The following is a 15836-nucleotide window of genomic DNA, read 5'->3' on the forward strand; positions in this document are numbered from 1 at the left end:
CCAAGTGGAAGCTTTATCTAAACATGTGCTTGCACACCCACTTGAACTAAAGCTCAGGCAGAACCTTATCTTGAGGAATTTACTGGGACACCAAATAGGTTAGGCAATTCTACACAGTGAATCGAGTAACAGACTTTAAATACTTCCGTTAAAGGTGGTAGTGACAATGTTTAACCTGTCCATGCTTGCATTTTCTTGTTAGAATTACTTATAAAGAATAATCTTTTCCCCATTTTTATCGAAGGAATATATTTTAAGTGCTCCGTTTCTATCTTAAGTTTTTTGTCGTGGCAACTGCACTGTTAGCAGGGTTACTTGTACACAGAAGGGATCAGTTTCACCTTCCCGCTTAACACAACTCAGCTTTCCTGAAGACTCCATAATTTCGTCAACAGGGAGTAAGACGACAATGTTTTAAACAGGTAATTCTTTTTAAGACACACTCCTTTAGTAATGAATGCACAATAATGACTTTACTACCTCAAGCTTATAGTACATCTAGGTGGACTGTGTGCTTCTGTCCTTGGGCAAGGTACTATGCTCCAGGCAAGGACCATGTGCCCTTCTTAATTTGCTAAGCATCTGATACAATATTCACACTCTCTACACAGTAATCCTTCGTTTGAAGGATCATTTGCTTAAGTTAAATTCCTTTCTTCCCCCACCCCCACCCACACCCCCCCAATCAGTCTTCTCAGTGAAAAAATCTGGCAGGTGAGATGATTCCTGAAGGAGTTCAGTCCTTGTCCTGGTGTCAGCTGGGATAGAGTTAATTTTCTTCCTAATAGCTGGTATTTCTGTTGTTGATATCCAGGTGGTTTAATCTTTGTAAGAGGCAAGATTCAACTGTCAAGTAGATTTGGCTTCATTACCTGGTCAGATATATTTCTAACTATAAGTAAATTGATTATAAACCAACTGATATTATCATATATTGAAGAAATAATATTTTTAACAAATATTTCTTACCTACACAGCATCAATAGAAAAAGGGCTCTGAGACTGCAACATTTAAGACTGCACATTGTCAGGTATGGTTTCAAAAGTTCCAGTAGCTCCTAAAAAAAAAAAGGCGCAGAGGTAATGTTTTACAACACATTTGCATTTCAAATATACAAATTTCATAAGGTTTTCAACACTAAAGATATTGTATCTTGAATAACTGCTGCTATAAATGTATTAGTAAATATCTACAACAATAAAAAAACCTCAAAACTTAAAAAAAAGACATGGTATCAGCAATAATTTAACTTACCGATAGAAGTTGCATTGCAGTATACTACAGCTCTTTCATTTTTGCATCTGTCCCTTAAATATTAGGAAAAGTAATTGTTTTGAAAAATAATGCAATCGTGTGCAGGAGAATCATAAACACTGAGTTTTGTCTCTGCTATTCATGCTTGTAAATGAGTGCATCTCTGGCATATCAGTGCGCTCCTCTGAATGGAAAATACATAACCCCATCTCCGAACACAGAGCTGTTTGAGAGCAACGTCTCTGGTACGTGGGTAGTAACAATACCTATGATATGTATCTTTGGTGAGCTTTTTGTTAATGAGGAAAATTGACATTTGTTTCTATCTGTAGCTATTAAAAAAAGATCCTTTGACTGTATATAAATAATCATATGGAACCATCCACATTCATCAAAATGTTTGGCTGAGGCAAGATGTTTTCTTCTGAATGAGATTTCTTTGCTTTTGTCAGTATGATTCACATCCATCAGGGTTATTTTAAGTAATCTGTCAGCTCTGTAATCCATTTCTGGATGAAAAGAGTATCAATCAATAGTTTCATGCAGTCATGCAACAGATCTGAAATTCACAGACTGTGCAAACTTTTGCTGTATTTCATCGAAGTACTGAAATGTTATTTCTAAGACTTGCTTCAAAACTTTTAAAAAACCCTACATGACAGGAACATTACCTACCCAGAATCTGCAAGACTATTGTTAAATATTAATAAATACAAATGAAATAGCTGTTGTAGGTTTTACAAAGGGGCAATCAAACAATACTATTTTCCATGTCCAGAATGAATTTTGCAGGAGTCTCTTGCACTTTAATTTCACAATAAATTACTAACAGTAAAGAATTTGAAGCTTCACAACTTGAAGCTTTGTTTCACCATCCTTTAGTGATCAATGCAAAACACTAGCCAACTTTTTTACCCCAAAGTAATTTTTCTTTCAGTCTATAGTTCTAGTAAGAGCAACACTAGTGGTATTTACTTAAATTAATGCAGTGTGAAGGGTATCTGACTTGTATGTAACAGTGGTGAAGTGACAAAGTAAGTTGTTAATGTCTCCAAAGAAAAATGAAAGCCATTTCAATGGCTTTTTAAACAAGTAAAAATTCTCAGCATCTTGGATACTTTAAGAGTACACCAGACTGGTAAATATTAATGTCAAAATAAATCATACACTCCTACTGACTTCCAGAGAAAATCATGCATGAGACATTAAGAGAGCCTGTAATAGGAAGATACAGCACAAATGAGCAGATGGTGTTGTCAGAACATTGCTCTCTAAATGCTGATTCTGTACCACTGGTGCGTATCGTGGGATCTCTTTTTACGTATCTCATTTTGGGTTTGGATGGATACTTTCTACATTCACCGTCTTTATCTCACAGGAAAATATGCTAAAAATAAGTATTATCTTTCTGGTTTCCCAGAAAACCTCTTACTGACTTTATAAGTACTTCATAAAGCTTCTTTTATATTTAGCTTTTGAATTGCTACTATGAGCTCCTAATGTGTCTGAAGATCCTTTATAAACAGATTAAGGAAACCTATGGATATTTCTGTACTTGTCTGGTTTTAGTTTTTACAGTACTGAAGATCAAAATTAATGGGTTGATTACTAATCTCTTTCTAAAGCAACTGGTTTGCTTTCAGATCTTAACCAACATCCAATTTAGCAATTTTATGGGGGGATGGGGTGGAGAATTTTAGTCTGTAACACATGAAAGGTCAAATCCATTCTATGGTACGTGGATGAATTTTGCACGCTCAGGAAGAGAGAGCATGGAAATAACAGGAAGGAGAGGAGCTCTTATTTCTGTATAAGAACTACTAATCAAGAGATCTAATTGCCGTGTCAACTGGCAGCCCGTCACTGCAAAGGGACACCGCGTGCCAGCCAAGGAATAGAATTGGGTAGCTGTTGAAGTCTTAAGCAGTTTCACAGATAATACTTAAGCTGGATATATAAATCACTGCTGCATGCGCATACACGCTTGCATGCACGCACATGTTTTCTCTGCTGTCCTTTTTTAATGGGGCTTACTGAGCTGGTTTGTTCCACTGAAAAGCCTGCCTCTTGGCACAGTTTGCACATCTGGACCTTTCCTCTGTCGTGCATTTCTTATCAAATGCTATACGCTCACAGCAGGATTCCTTCCTGCATATGTAGACCTTATTAACTACTGGTATTTAAAACTAGTTCAGCAGGACCGGTAATATTTTCCTCTTTCCCAGAGCCTAGAAAAATATACATAACCTGTTCTCTATGGAATATCGAGCCATTTGGTTTTATCAGGCAGACTACATGCTGTCCAGATTATTGTGCATATATTGACACATCTTCATGTTCTAAACATACCATTAAGTAATTGATGCGAAGGTAACAAATATCTGCCCCGGTTTCCCATATGATGAGGCAACAACACTTCCGCCTTTGAATCGGATCAGATTAGGGCTGTAAAATAGTATCTAATGTTTTGGCATTTCTTCTGGGAATTCAGGATTTATTATCTTCAGCGTGAGAGGAAAAATGAATTATGCAAGTTTCACAAACCTCCAAGACTGAAATGGGATGTGGCAGAGAGCTGGCAGAGGTAGTAGCAGTATCTTAAAATTTCACTGGAAGGGAATTTTGTGTGAATGAATCAAAGGATGACATGCCTGTTATACTGAAGTATCTTATCCACAAGTGAACACATGGAAAAGACTGAAAATTATTAGATAAAGACACTTTGTCATATGGTAGTGGCCATATGCCTGAATTCCCATGGCTGCTGTTGCAGGCATCTAAAACTGCGTGTAGAATTATCTTAAAATAAAAAGTCAGTAATGGTTTTATAGATAGTGTAAGCTGAATTATCATTGCAGTTGCATTTGACTTCTGAATCCAAACTGTTGAATGACAGCGTCTTTAAGTGCTTGACTGAGAAGCAGCTAGAAATTCAGGAGGGATTCAGCCAGAGTGCCAAAGAAGTGTAACTACCTCCCCTGCTCTGCATTGTCCTACTTGCATTGTCCACTACAACTGCAGCACAGCCAATGAGTCTATACATATATATTCTTTACTCCATCCTCTGGTTGTTAGATCAATATGAACCAATTGGAGGGAAAATGATGGAAACTTGAAAATACTAAAGAGACAGTGGGGGAAAGGGAGGGGAAGGCAGTCACAAGATAAGATTCAGAAGTAGAGAGGCAGAGAGATAAAAAGTAAAAACTCCTACAGGATATGGCCCCAGAATGCCACTGTCACTTCCAGATTCTTTATTCATTCTTCACTCCTGCCCTTGCTTTTAGCAAACTGGCACCTGACACTATATTGCCATCTTCATCGGCTTCTCCAGTTCTTCTGGGCAGTCTTCCTTACTCCTCTTATTTCCAAGTTGCACAGGGAATAATTTTTATCACCCTTCAGCTGTGCACAAGCAACAAGTGAAAATAAAGGGACAACGAGTAACTTTTGCTCATCACTCGGAAAAGCCAACTGCACACAACTGATTGACACTAGTCACTGACTGATAGCATTTTGTGGAATAAAGTGACATGCTGTCTGTCTTCGTATTAATCTGGATGCCTGTCTATAATAGCTCTAGTTTTATGATACCTTTTAAGTCTCCCTAAAATACATAGATCATGAAAGAGAAGAAAATACAAAATTTTCACACATTATTTTTCATGTTAAGATCAATTAATACTGCAGAGAGCATGGCTTGAGCGAAAAGCAGCAAGAGTTTGTTTTTTTTATGGGGCAAATTACAAAGAAGGAATAAAACCCAGCAGCAGCAAAACTCCAGGTCTAACTGGGGAATTGACTGATGAAAGTGGACCAATGCATGTGTCTGCATCCTATTATAAGGGGCACCCTCTTATTTGGCTGACAAGCTGGCTCTTGGCATACCAGCTGGCTTGTTTCTGAACCCTAGGCACATCTGATCTTACCTAGCATGGACATAAACCATGCAAATTCTCCTCAGGCAAGTAAGCAAAGTTAGATTTACTTGGTCCATGGAAAGTAGCTGTCTTGTCATGTTTTCTTTGCAGAGACAGGCAGTACAGCGGCCATCTGTGGTGGCAGTGCTGTGTTAGCAATTGGATGGATGTTAAGTTTCTGCTGTTGATACATCTAGCAATAGTTCAAAGTGAAATACTGGATTCCAGTTATGCTCTGATGTTCTGATCAGAGCACGTGTCACATGTGTCAGGTAATACAAATAATAGCTGAAAAATGTCACTTTCTCACTGAAACACTCAGGAAGTTGCTCCGCTCTGTACAACATCTTTCTCAAGTTTTGAGTTCTGAGATGTTTTTGTCAAAGACATTGTTCAACAGCAGAAGGTCACATTGTTAAAATAAGTAGAATGAATTTAAGGTTCACCAGAAATGAAAATCTGTTTCTCTGGTGTAGCAAAATGAGTTGTAAGTGAAACTTCGCAATTAAACATTGCTTATATAAGTATAGGGCACTGTATGAGAGTCTTTAAAATGATCCTGAATAAATCTGTATGACAAACAGGTTCTTTTTTTTTTTTAATTTAAATTAGCATGGCAAGATTTCAGACTATATCAGCAACAACTCAGTGATATATTTCAATATCCCGAATAATATACAAGTTAACATGTAAAATCACTGTCCTCAAAATACACTGGAAGGTCATAAGCTAGGTCAAAGAAATCCATTGTTGCAGCCATTTTAATTTTTTTTTTTTTGTATCAGTACTTCTAACCACAAAATGAGTAAGGACTAGCAGTATGCTCCTACTACTTACAGTATTAAGTATATTAATACTGTCTAATTGTTAGAGACATTTGCTGTTCTAGATTGAGGTCTGTATTTCTCACCAAGTTCTCTGCATTATCAATTTCATAAACATCAAAGCCTTAGAGTAACTTACATAACCTATAATAGGATTATTTTATATGTTTATCTGTTTTCACTCTGTGCATTTTAAATAGATTAGTATGTATCTTGGGTTAACTGAGAAATAAGTTAACTGGCAGAGATGTTGTTAATGTTATACAGTTTTCCTGGAAAATGAACTTCAGATTTATAACTGGGTGTTTAGGATGGCAATACAATTCTAGGAGTTACTTTCATGGAACAAGTGTCAGATGTCCTGCTTCCATCCAGCATAACACTGAACCGAAAGGTTTCAACAATGTACAGAAATTGATGCGGTAATAAACATTCACAGAATAGGTTTTAATAAATGAATGTGTTCATGTGACTGCTTAAATATAGCACTCACTACAAGCTCTGCTCATATCTGTTGAAAAATCTATAGAAAGTGTGCCACACGGGCTATTTTCTAGTAAAAAAGGCAACTGATTAAATAACTTATCTCCACCTTGTTCCTAAATGTGCTTTTAGATAGCTGACACTCAAAAGTCCAGCAGGTCAGTGGTGTTTGAGTCATGGTTGATCATTATTGCCATTTGTAATTATCCAAATTAATCAGAAGTGTATGGGGTTAGTGGTTGTTTATATGTGTATAGAGACCTCTTTAACTTAAATCTTTTGCTCTGTACATCCCAGTTCTGCTATCTGTGCAGCTGGACCTCTACATACATCTGCAAATGTTTGAATCCTCTTGTACCAAACTACAGGTCTCTAAAAACTGAGACTTTTACTGGCTTTTTAAGGTGTATGTCAACACTGCAAGGTCCTCCCATGCCCAATCCCACAAACAGGGATCACCTCCTGCCACACCAGTCTGTGTTTGACAGTCACAAGTCACAGCCCGCTGGTGTGGCTACACCAGAGCAGCAAAGAGCAGGGAGGTGCTCAGTTTTCATGTAGTTTAAAGAATGAACGTGTTTGAGTCAAGTCAAAGAGGCAGACAGCCTTCAGAGGCTGCAAATGATGAATGAAACCTCAAAGGCACCTTAACAAAGGTTTTGACTTTGCAGGAAGGTGCGAACAGCTTTTACATGGCTAACACTGATGGCTTGGGTGGTCTCCCATCTCCCAGCTGAGACCTGGCAGCTCCCCGGGTGAGCACTTTAGGTCACCGAGTTTCTAAAGGGCACCCACAGGTGTGGGTTGAAAGCAGATACAAGCTACTGCAGCACTGATACCATACTTCGCTAGTTACACAGACCAGGCTAACTTGTTTCTATAGCCCATAGCAAAATAGAGCCACAGTTTTGTTTGGGCACTATCAAAACAGATATGATTAATATAAATAGTTGAAAATCCAGAAAGTTGGATAGACTATGCTGGTTCAGATTAAGAAAGTAACAACTTGATTCAAAAAGACAAGTGAAATCATATCTTTCTGATGCCAGCTTAAATAATTGTTCCTTATGAAAGCTAACAGAGCTAGAATCTTCTAGCTCTTAACCTGGAGGAGAGTCTCCCCACAGACCCTGATGTCTGTGAGCTTTGCTCAAGCATTCTCATGTTGTAGATAGTATCCAGGACCCAAGTAATCTGCCTGCAGCTTCCCTCCACGCAGCCTCTGCCATGGCAGAATGAGGGACATCTCGCTATGTGTCACTGAACATGTGCTTGAGGCTGTGAGGAGAAAAATAATAGCCCTGCAGTAGCAGATTAGGCTTAACCATATCCATCTTCTCTCCTCGTTGAATATTTTGCAATGTGCCTCTGAGATTTACGACAGCCAATCAGTCCCTTGGTTTGCAATTAACTTTGTTTGCAATTGCAAAGGCTTGTTTGGGGGGAAAAGAAGAAGGGAGGGAATATGCCCCAGTGATGCCTTGTTTTCCATGCGAATTATGAATTTGAACCATAGATTTTTCCTGTTTTGACTGTTCCTGTGCATGCCTGTAAACCTCCAGAGAAAGTATTATTTTTCTTGGGACACTTAGTCACCAAACAACTACTTGTCAGTTGGAGTCTGGGGCCTGTAATTCCTCGCCGAATTACTAAGTGTCCTGTAACCAGGAGATTTACAAACTAACCATTTTGAGCAGTGCAACAGGATGAAAGACTAGGAAAAGGAGAAAATAATTTTTCAAAGCAGTTTAGGTTTTTTACAATCTAGGAAGCTTCTGCATTTAAAACGAACTGGCACAAATTCATGTAATTAAAATTACTCCCTAGAAACACATATATTAGCAAATGATAATCACAGGAAGAAATGCTTTTAATTGTACAGCCACACAAAAGTGTGAATGTTCTCAAAGTTCAGTGTCCTGGGCTCAGCGGCACGCTTTTGTACCTGCCACGGCTGAAGTCAGAGGAGTTGTTCTGACCAAGATGTGGAACTGAGCTCACACTCAGCGGGAATTCAGTCTAAGAGGAAATCACAAGAGGAGCTTTGAAAGTATGTGACATTTTTCAATAAAACATGTATTTCAGAGTTTTTCCACTAAATGCAGATTTAACTAATCTTCCCATGTGGTAAGTGTGTGACTGTTTCAGGATCTTTCTTTTTTTTTTTTAAGTATATACTGCTTTAGCTTTATTCTATGACAGTCATTAGAATTACCTGGAGTTGTGTCATGATGAAGAGCAACCTTTAAGAGCCCTATTTATAAAGTTTGAATAGATATTGAAATTATGTGTAAGGCAGGTGATTTTTTTATAATTAGAAAAAAGCCTGCTAGAGAAATAAGATGCTTTTATTTAATTCAAATATTTCCTTTCATCATGACTCAATGCCCAGCACCAGGCTTAATCAACACCATCTATTTTCATTCAAATACTGTACATCTTTTTAAGTACTGGCACATTGTTAATCTACATATTCATTTGAGGTGAGATGTGCAGATTTGATAGGGAGTTGGGGGAAAAAATGGAAGCTGGCTCTTAAATTATCTTTCTGGGAGAAGTTTCTCCATGTGCCATTCACTGTTTTTAAAAACAAGTTTTTGCAGGCTTTTGGGGGGAAACTCATTTCTCAGGTTTGACTTATTTCATTAATGGCAACTTGAGTTATTCTGTGTTTATTTTAATCCAGCAGAATGCATCTTAATAATACCTCAGAGAGGAAAAACTAACATTTTTTTAAAACAATTGAGCAGAGGGGGAGGAATGAGAAGGGAAGGCAAGAGTCCCCCCAGGAAAGGAGCGGTGCTGGGGACAGGCTCCCGGCGGGGAGGGTGCCGCGTTCCCCGAGGGCCAACGCGCCTTACCTGCAGCCGGGGCCGGGCCGCGGCCCCTCCGCGGCGGCGGGCGGAGGACGGAGCGCGGCGGCCGCCTCCGTGCAGCCTCGCAGCCGGCCGAGGACTGCGGGGGCGCCGCGCCGCCGAACCGCGGGTTCGAGCCCGCCCACGGCCAGGAGTGGGCGGCGGTGGGAGAAGGCCCCCTCCGCTACTGCTAGCTGAAGCCCCCATAGGTGCCTCTAAGCAGCGTTGTCCTTTCCCTGCCACTCCTCCTTTGCTTACTCTCACTTACACCCCTCTTCAGTGTCTAGTGTGTTTGGGGGAAACGATGCTGGAGAGAGAAGTGGTGAGGGATCCCTGCCAGACAAAACTCAGTGGCAGCACTTCCCACTGCTTCTTTTTTTGCCGTGCCTCTGTAACAGAGCTTGCATAAAACTTCCTGCTTGTTGCCTTGTTTTCCTTCTTGCAATTGTCGCATCCCAGCTACCCTGAGTAGAAACATCCACCCTTGTTCTCTGATGTGGAAATGTTCTGGGCCTCTTTAGGTAACACCGTTCAAGTCTTTCTAGAAGTGACTGGAAGAAAAATGTTAGTTTTGCAGATGTTACTTTCCTGTCTGACCTCTCACTTCAGGAGCTGTCTGCAGCTTGCAGATAGATGAAAGTACCGCTTTCTCTGGGGAAACGCCATTCCCCACAACACAAGATGAAGGAAACCACTTAGGGAATGTGATTCCCAACCCAGGCTGTGTTAGAGGAAGCAGCTTCTGACAGAGTTTAAGATCTGCTATCAGAAATCATTGCCTGTAGCTAGGATATGAGGAAAAGGGAGGGGGGGGGGGGGGGGAAAGCCTTCCTGACAGGGTCACTGTCACCAGTACTAAAATACGGTATTGCTGGTCCAAGCTGTGGAGGAGGAGAAAGATGATGATTTTGATGATTTCGGTTTCAACTATTAGTGCTGCTTTTTGGGATGAAAGAGTTGACAACTGTTGAGGAAGGCAAAGGCTTGAGAGGTCCCAATCCTGTATCTTCTAGCAGCAAGTACTCTCAGATTTTGCTTCCTAGCACATGCTGGTCTCAGTTCATGTCAGAAGTAAGCATGTGTTGTTTGCTTTTTCATCGAATCGTTTCAGTTGGAAGGGACCTTTAAAGGTCCAACCCCCTCTGCAATGAGCAGGGACATCTTCAACTAGATCAGGTTGCTCAGAGTGCTGTCCAACCTGACCTTGAATGTTTCCAGGGATGGGGCATCCACCACCTCTCTGGGCAACCTGTGCCAGTGCTTCACCACCCTCAATGTAAAAAATTTCTTCCTTATATCTAGTTTAAATCTACCCTCTTTTAGTTCAAAACCATTACCCCTTGTCCTTTTTCTTAACTTTAAATTAAATTCTACCTTTAAATTAATTTCTGTCTTTAAATTAGTTACTAACATGTTGTTACAAGAGGCTATTTTAACACCACGTGCCTGCTGTGACTGCACTGGAAGCTCCCCCCACGTTACGGAACGTGGGAGGGTCTGAGGCCCAGAACAGGAGAGGAAAAACACATCTCTCCATGACAAAAAATGGAGCACATTCCCCTACTGTTGTGCGCCTTTCTGCTACTGTTATTGCCTAAAGCTCTTATTTGTTACTGCATCTGTGGGCAGGAGAAATTAGAGAAATGTAAAATCCCGTATTCCCTGCAAATGCTGAATGTTGATCCAATTATAAGTCAAGAATACGTGCTCAGTGTGCCTGCTCTGGGGTACTTTCCCCCCGATATCTCATTTGAACAGTCCGTCTAACTGTGTAACGTGTATAGTGTTTATCTTTCATTCATCAGTCAAGCAGAAAGAAGCTTGAAACCCAGTGGGGAAAAAATCCCTGATTGTTTCTATTGCAGAACAGCTGCAAGTGGGAGAATCAGCAAGTTTGGTCTCACGTAGCATTTCATAGCATTAGAACTGAGAAAAAAGCTTTAAAGACAATTCTATTACCAACTGGCATAGAAGCAATGCTGATGTTTACTTATTACTCTCAATAGTACTCCAAGCACAGGTTATATCTAATGGACGCTATCAGAAATCCTTAAATTTCTAGGGATCTCTTTCTACCTACTTCTTAAAACCTATTTCAAGTTCCCACTGATTGCAAGTCATAATTTAAATAGAATGAAAATACTCTGTCTGAAAACTCAAAGCCTTGATGTGCTGCTGCTTGTTTCAGTTCACAGTGCTCAAATGGAGAACTCTGAAAAATAATATCTTAAAGTGGGAATTCAGCACCTGTCTGAATTTCAAGGCTTTAAGACAGTTGAGATGCTTTTGAAAGTGTTGGGCAGCGTACATCCTTCTCTCCATACAAGAGCCCTGAGCAGTGGCAGTCGCTGGGACTCCAGATCACCTGAAACAGCACCTGGGCCATGGGCAGTGTCTGGAGACAAGCAAGTAAATGACAGTGCTAAAAATTAATTACCATGGCCTGAAATATTAAGGCTGCCAGTCAAACCTGTTAATATAAAACTAAAGCTTATGCTGGTTTCTTCTTCTAAAGCTTATACTGGTCCTTCAGAGTGCCTATGGTTCTCACTTTATTTTCTGTTGGGGCTATTGCACCCCCAGTAAGGGCTGTAGTAGTTTATCAGCAACTGGCTAATTGAGTGTGTGCCCATGCACAGAAGCAGACCTGTCCCCCCGAGGGCCAGCTCCTGCCAAACCCTTGTACCCTTTGCACTCCCTGCAGCAGTGGGGCCTTTGAGGCACCGAACCTGCCACTTGCCCTTGAGCTAGCCCCAGAAGGGGACGGCTCAATTATTAACCCAAAGCTTAAGCCTTTGAATAGAGCCATTCATCAACTGGGAAAATCAGCTGACTCCATCCACAGGCTGGTAAAGAGTAATGAAATTGTTTCAGAGAACAACTTGCAGAAAAGACTCCTCAAACACACAAAATCTGGATGCCCGCGGTAAGAAATCATTTAACGCCTCTGTGCATTTAGCCCTCTGCATCTGCACTGGAGCCCATGTTGGGTAAGTTGGTTTTTTAGTAGATTTTGCTTACAATTTGTAACCACAGAGCGTTGTTGTAACATCGGCAGCACTGATTAAATAGCGTTGTAATCTGTAATGACTTTCAACAGCTGTAATGCCAAGAATAATAGAAAACATAGTGAACTTCTGGTATCCCAGGGATTCCTGAAGATATGTTAAATTCTGATCAGCAGGCTGGCTGTGAGATTTTTAGGTGCTTGAACTCCTTGCCCAATAACACATAACCCTTATAAATAAGCCAATGTTAGCATTATCACTTAAGTATCGATTGATACATAAAATACTTGGCAATGTGGTGTATCATAAACCAAAATGTCCCCATTTTTAATTTGATTACATTGACATTTAATGGATATCATTTTGGACATATAAATGTAAGTGCAAATGCTTGGAATCCTGACCAAATGAGTTCTGAATAAATGCAGTATTGAGTGAGGACCTGAAAATGAGACCAAATAATACAATTTTGTATCTAAGCTAAATGCAAAGCAAAAAGTGAGAAAACACCCACTGATCAATAGATTTGATTTAAATCTTCCCATTTTAGTGAGGTAACAGGTAATATCAGTGCTGAGGACTTTCAAAATCTGCTAATTGGAGAGTATGGATTTGAAATTACCATGAACAACTCTATTTCATTATTCAGTGTCCCAGTGAATGTAATGGATGAAAATAACACCATAAAATGTGCTCCATCTTTAGAATTCTTTAGGGGAGGAAAAAAGTTTTTTGATTACGATAAATTATATGGGAAGCAGAGGATGAGTCAATTAGTGTTCTAATGCCTGCTAAGATCTACTCTCAAATAGAAATGCTTGTCCATGAAAGTCTACATTCTTATACCTACTACTGACTGCATGAATAGTTGCATTTTAAATTATTATAATAATACTCAGTGGCCTGAGGGCTACATACTCTGCAACCGTTCCAGATTATCGGAGCGGAAAACAATGAAAATATAAAATGGCTCGAATTTGAGAGCTCATATCTTCCCTTTTTGTATCTTGTTGCCCAGTCACACAACGAATTCTTTGAATGCTACCTGTAGCAAGAGCCACGCTTATATAAAACACAATCATTTTTATTAAGTATTGGATGTCTTCATTTTGTTTTAGACCCATCTTGGGTTGAAATTTTTCTCCTCTTGATAAGCCTTTACTTGTCAAGTGAACTTCTTATTTCACTACCTGCTGCTTTTTTCACTGAAGTCAGTGAGGCTTAATGGGTTATTTTAATGTTCATCTGACCTCTTGTAGGATTACTTATGTGCTGCAATCAAAGCATGTTCTTACCGAAACTGGGGCCTCCTACCCCACCTCTCAGTCTGGAGCACTATGGCTCTGTTACCTTGAAAGATGCTGTTACAGGCAGCCAGGATGCATCTTGCACCTCAACATCTTCAGCTCGGATCATGACTTTCAGGCACTATGCTAACCTTACTCTTCCCATGTAGTGACAAAGCGCTCCAGGGTGAAACCTTCCCGGGAGCAAGGCACCTTCGTCTGAAACCACCGTTTCTTTAAAGGTTGTTTTGAGAAGCACATATTTTTGGCTGTACCACTTGTCAGTTGATTCATAACAGCAAGGCTGCATTTGTCATAGGTTTGTTAGCTCTTGCTACACTATTGAATACGTCCAGGTGCTGGCTTTAATGAAGTGCTTATGTTTCCATTATGCCCGGAATAATGTCAATACTCAAGAATTAGATTAAATTAATGGGAAAGCTGAGATGAAGACAGTGGATTTGATTATCTCGGGTAACTGATTTTCTTTTTATGATGCTGTCAATGCCTGAAAGGCCAGGTGGATTAACTGATTCTGTCAAGAACAGGCAGGCTTGTGCTAGTCTTGTATCACATACCATTTTCCAGTTTATCAGTAGGACAGTGGAAATGTGTAAGCCTCTGGCTGGGATGTCTCCTGCTGTTTTGAAAGACGTAGCTTCATAGGGGTTTTTTTACTGGCCTGAAATGCTCACTTTTCATCATGAGCAGAATGTACCTGTTCAGCTATCAATAACAAAAAGCCTCCAACAAGTGTGCTACTGAGACATCAAGAAGCAGTTCTCACCGTCCCCATTACCTCATGGAGCTGTACAGACGTTAATGATACGCATTGTGAGCTCTCTGGCCTGGCCATGGGGTAAGATAAATACACTGGAGTACAGTTAGCCCCAGTTGTAAGCAGGACCAGGAAGAGCTCTGAGGCACCAGGCTCACTCTAACTGTCCAGCCAGCCAAATTTGCTGAGTTGCTGTTGTGCAGTCCTAGAGGTAAAGCTGAATTGCTGGGGGAAGGTTGACTTGTCTTCACCAAAGAGAAGCTGGAGTGGTTACTGGACCTTTCCTACGCTTCCTCGTGAAAGAAGTAGCGGTTAGAAAAGTGTCACTTTCTGCACTTTCTCCTGTCCATGCTCAGCCTACCTAAAGGTGCTACCAGTCATCATGAATGTAATGATCATATTTTTATCATCAATTCTGCATGAGGCATGCTAAAAACTGTAAGAATACGTCAAAGATTCATTTCTTAACCCCTACCTACTATGTAATCTGAGCAAGACTAAAAGAATTGATGACATAATACTGAAACTCTGCTTTCACAGAAAAGATTTTTTTTTTTTTTTTTTTCCCCCCCCCCCAGCCCAAATGGGATTGCGCTGTGCTGTCAACATGTACCACACAGCTTAATCTGTTTATGGCTTAGTTTATTCCACTATACTCTATATCAATGACACTAGAGAGCCAAAGTTTAGGGAGACGTTGCATAAAAAAAAAAGTACTATTAATGTACCCTTAACAGTTTTAAAAGCATACTGAGGAAACTATTAAGACAAATTTTGTTTCTATAGTTGGCTGTGCACTACCCCATAATCCTACTTGTGTTGTTAAATGTAGACTTTAATGTATTATTTACTATTAAGGCTTAGTAGCTATGTATAAACACAAAAGGGTTCATCAATATTTCTTTTAAAAATTAGTTATGAATATGGAGAAAGTGTTTCTTACAGGCACTTGTCAGGCTTTCACTTACTGTAAAATTATGAAAGGAGAATAATAGCAAGGCATAATAGCCTCTTAAATGTCACTTGAATTATGATCTCTTAAATTTATCAAATTAAAATATAATGTTCACTTAAGTCTGTCTTATGAATATACTGCGTATGAACCCCCATTATGTAGAAATACTAACCCATAAGGAGTATTCAGGCCCATAGCTGGTGAAGTTGAACTCTCCACAAGCTCATTTTAAGTAGGTGATGGCAACATCATTTTCGGTTGGGAATACCTCTTTGCAAGGCTGTCAGGTTTTAGAGCAAAATTTCCAGAAAAAAATATTTTTTACTTTGAGTAACTATGCACTTAAAATAAACTATCTGGCTTTTTCTAGGAGCTTAGCTAGGGGAAAGTTGGAAGTGTCCAGGCAAAGGTGGTGACAGGCATTTTTCACCAGCTGCGTCAGTAGTCCTTTGGAGGACACAAGCAATCCGTT

The 15836-nt window shown here is 39.9% G+C and overlaps 2 protein-coding genes across 2 annotated transcripts in view; one reads left to right on the plus strand and one right to left on the minus strand.

The window, feature by feature from the left end:
- Window positions 1-9396, minus strand: part of LOC143160375 (gamma-aminobutyric acid receptor subunit pi-like) — a 49035-nt gene extending 39639 nt beyond the window's left edge. Inside the window, exons 1-2 of the mRNA XM_076338095.1 lie at window positions 9344-9396; window positions 970-1058 (exon numbers count right to left, since the gene is read on the minus strand). Coding sequence (XP_076194210.1) covers window positions 970-1025 — 56 coding nt within the window. The 5' untranslated portion in view covers window positions 1026-1058; window positions 9344-9396. The remainder of the gene's footprint in view (window positions 1-969; window positions 1059-9343) is intronic.
- Window positions 9397-12225: 2829 nt separating this feature from the next.
- ENTPD1 (ectonucleoside triphosphate diphosphohydrolase 1) overlaps window positions 12226-15836 on the plus strand; it is a 58038-nt gene continuing 54427 nt past the window's right edge. Inside the window, exon 1 of the mRNA XM_076338824.1 lies at window positions 12226-12327. The gene's annotated coding sequence lies outside the window, so the exon portion shown is untranslated. The remainder of the gene's footprint in view (window positions 12328-15836) is intronic.

The sequence above is a fragment of the Aptenodytes patagonicus genome, chromosome 5 (assembly GCF_965638725.1).
Source record: "Aptenodytes patagonicus chromosome 5, bAptPat1.pri.cur, whole genome shotgun sequence".
Taxonomy (NCBI): Eukaryota; Metazoa; Chordata; class Aves; order Sphenisciformes; family Spheniscidae; genus Aptenodytes; species Aptenodytes patagonicus.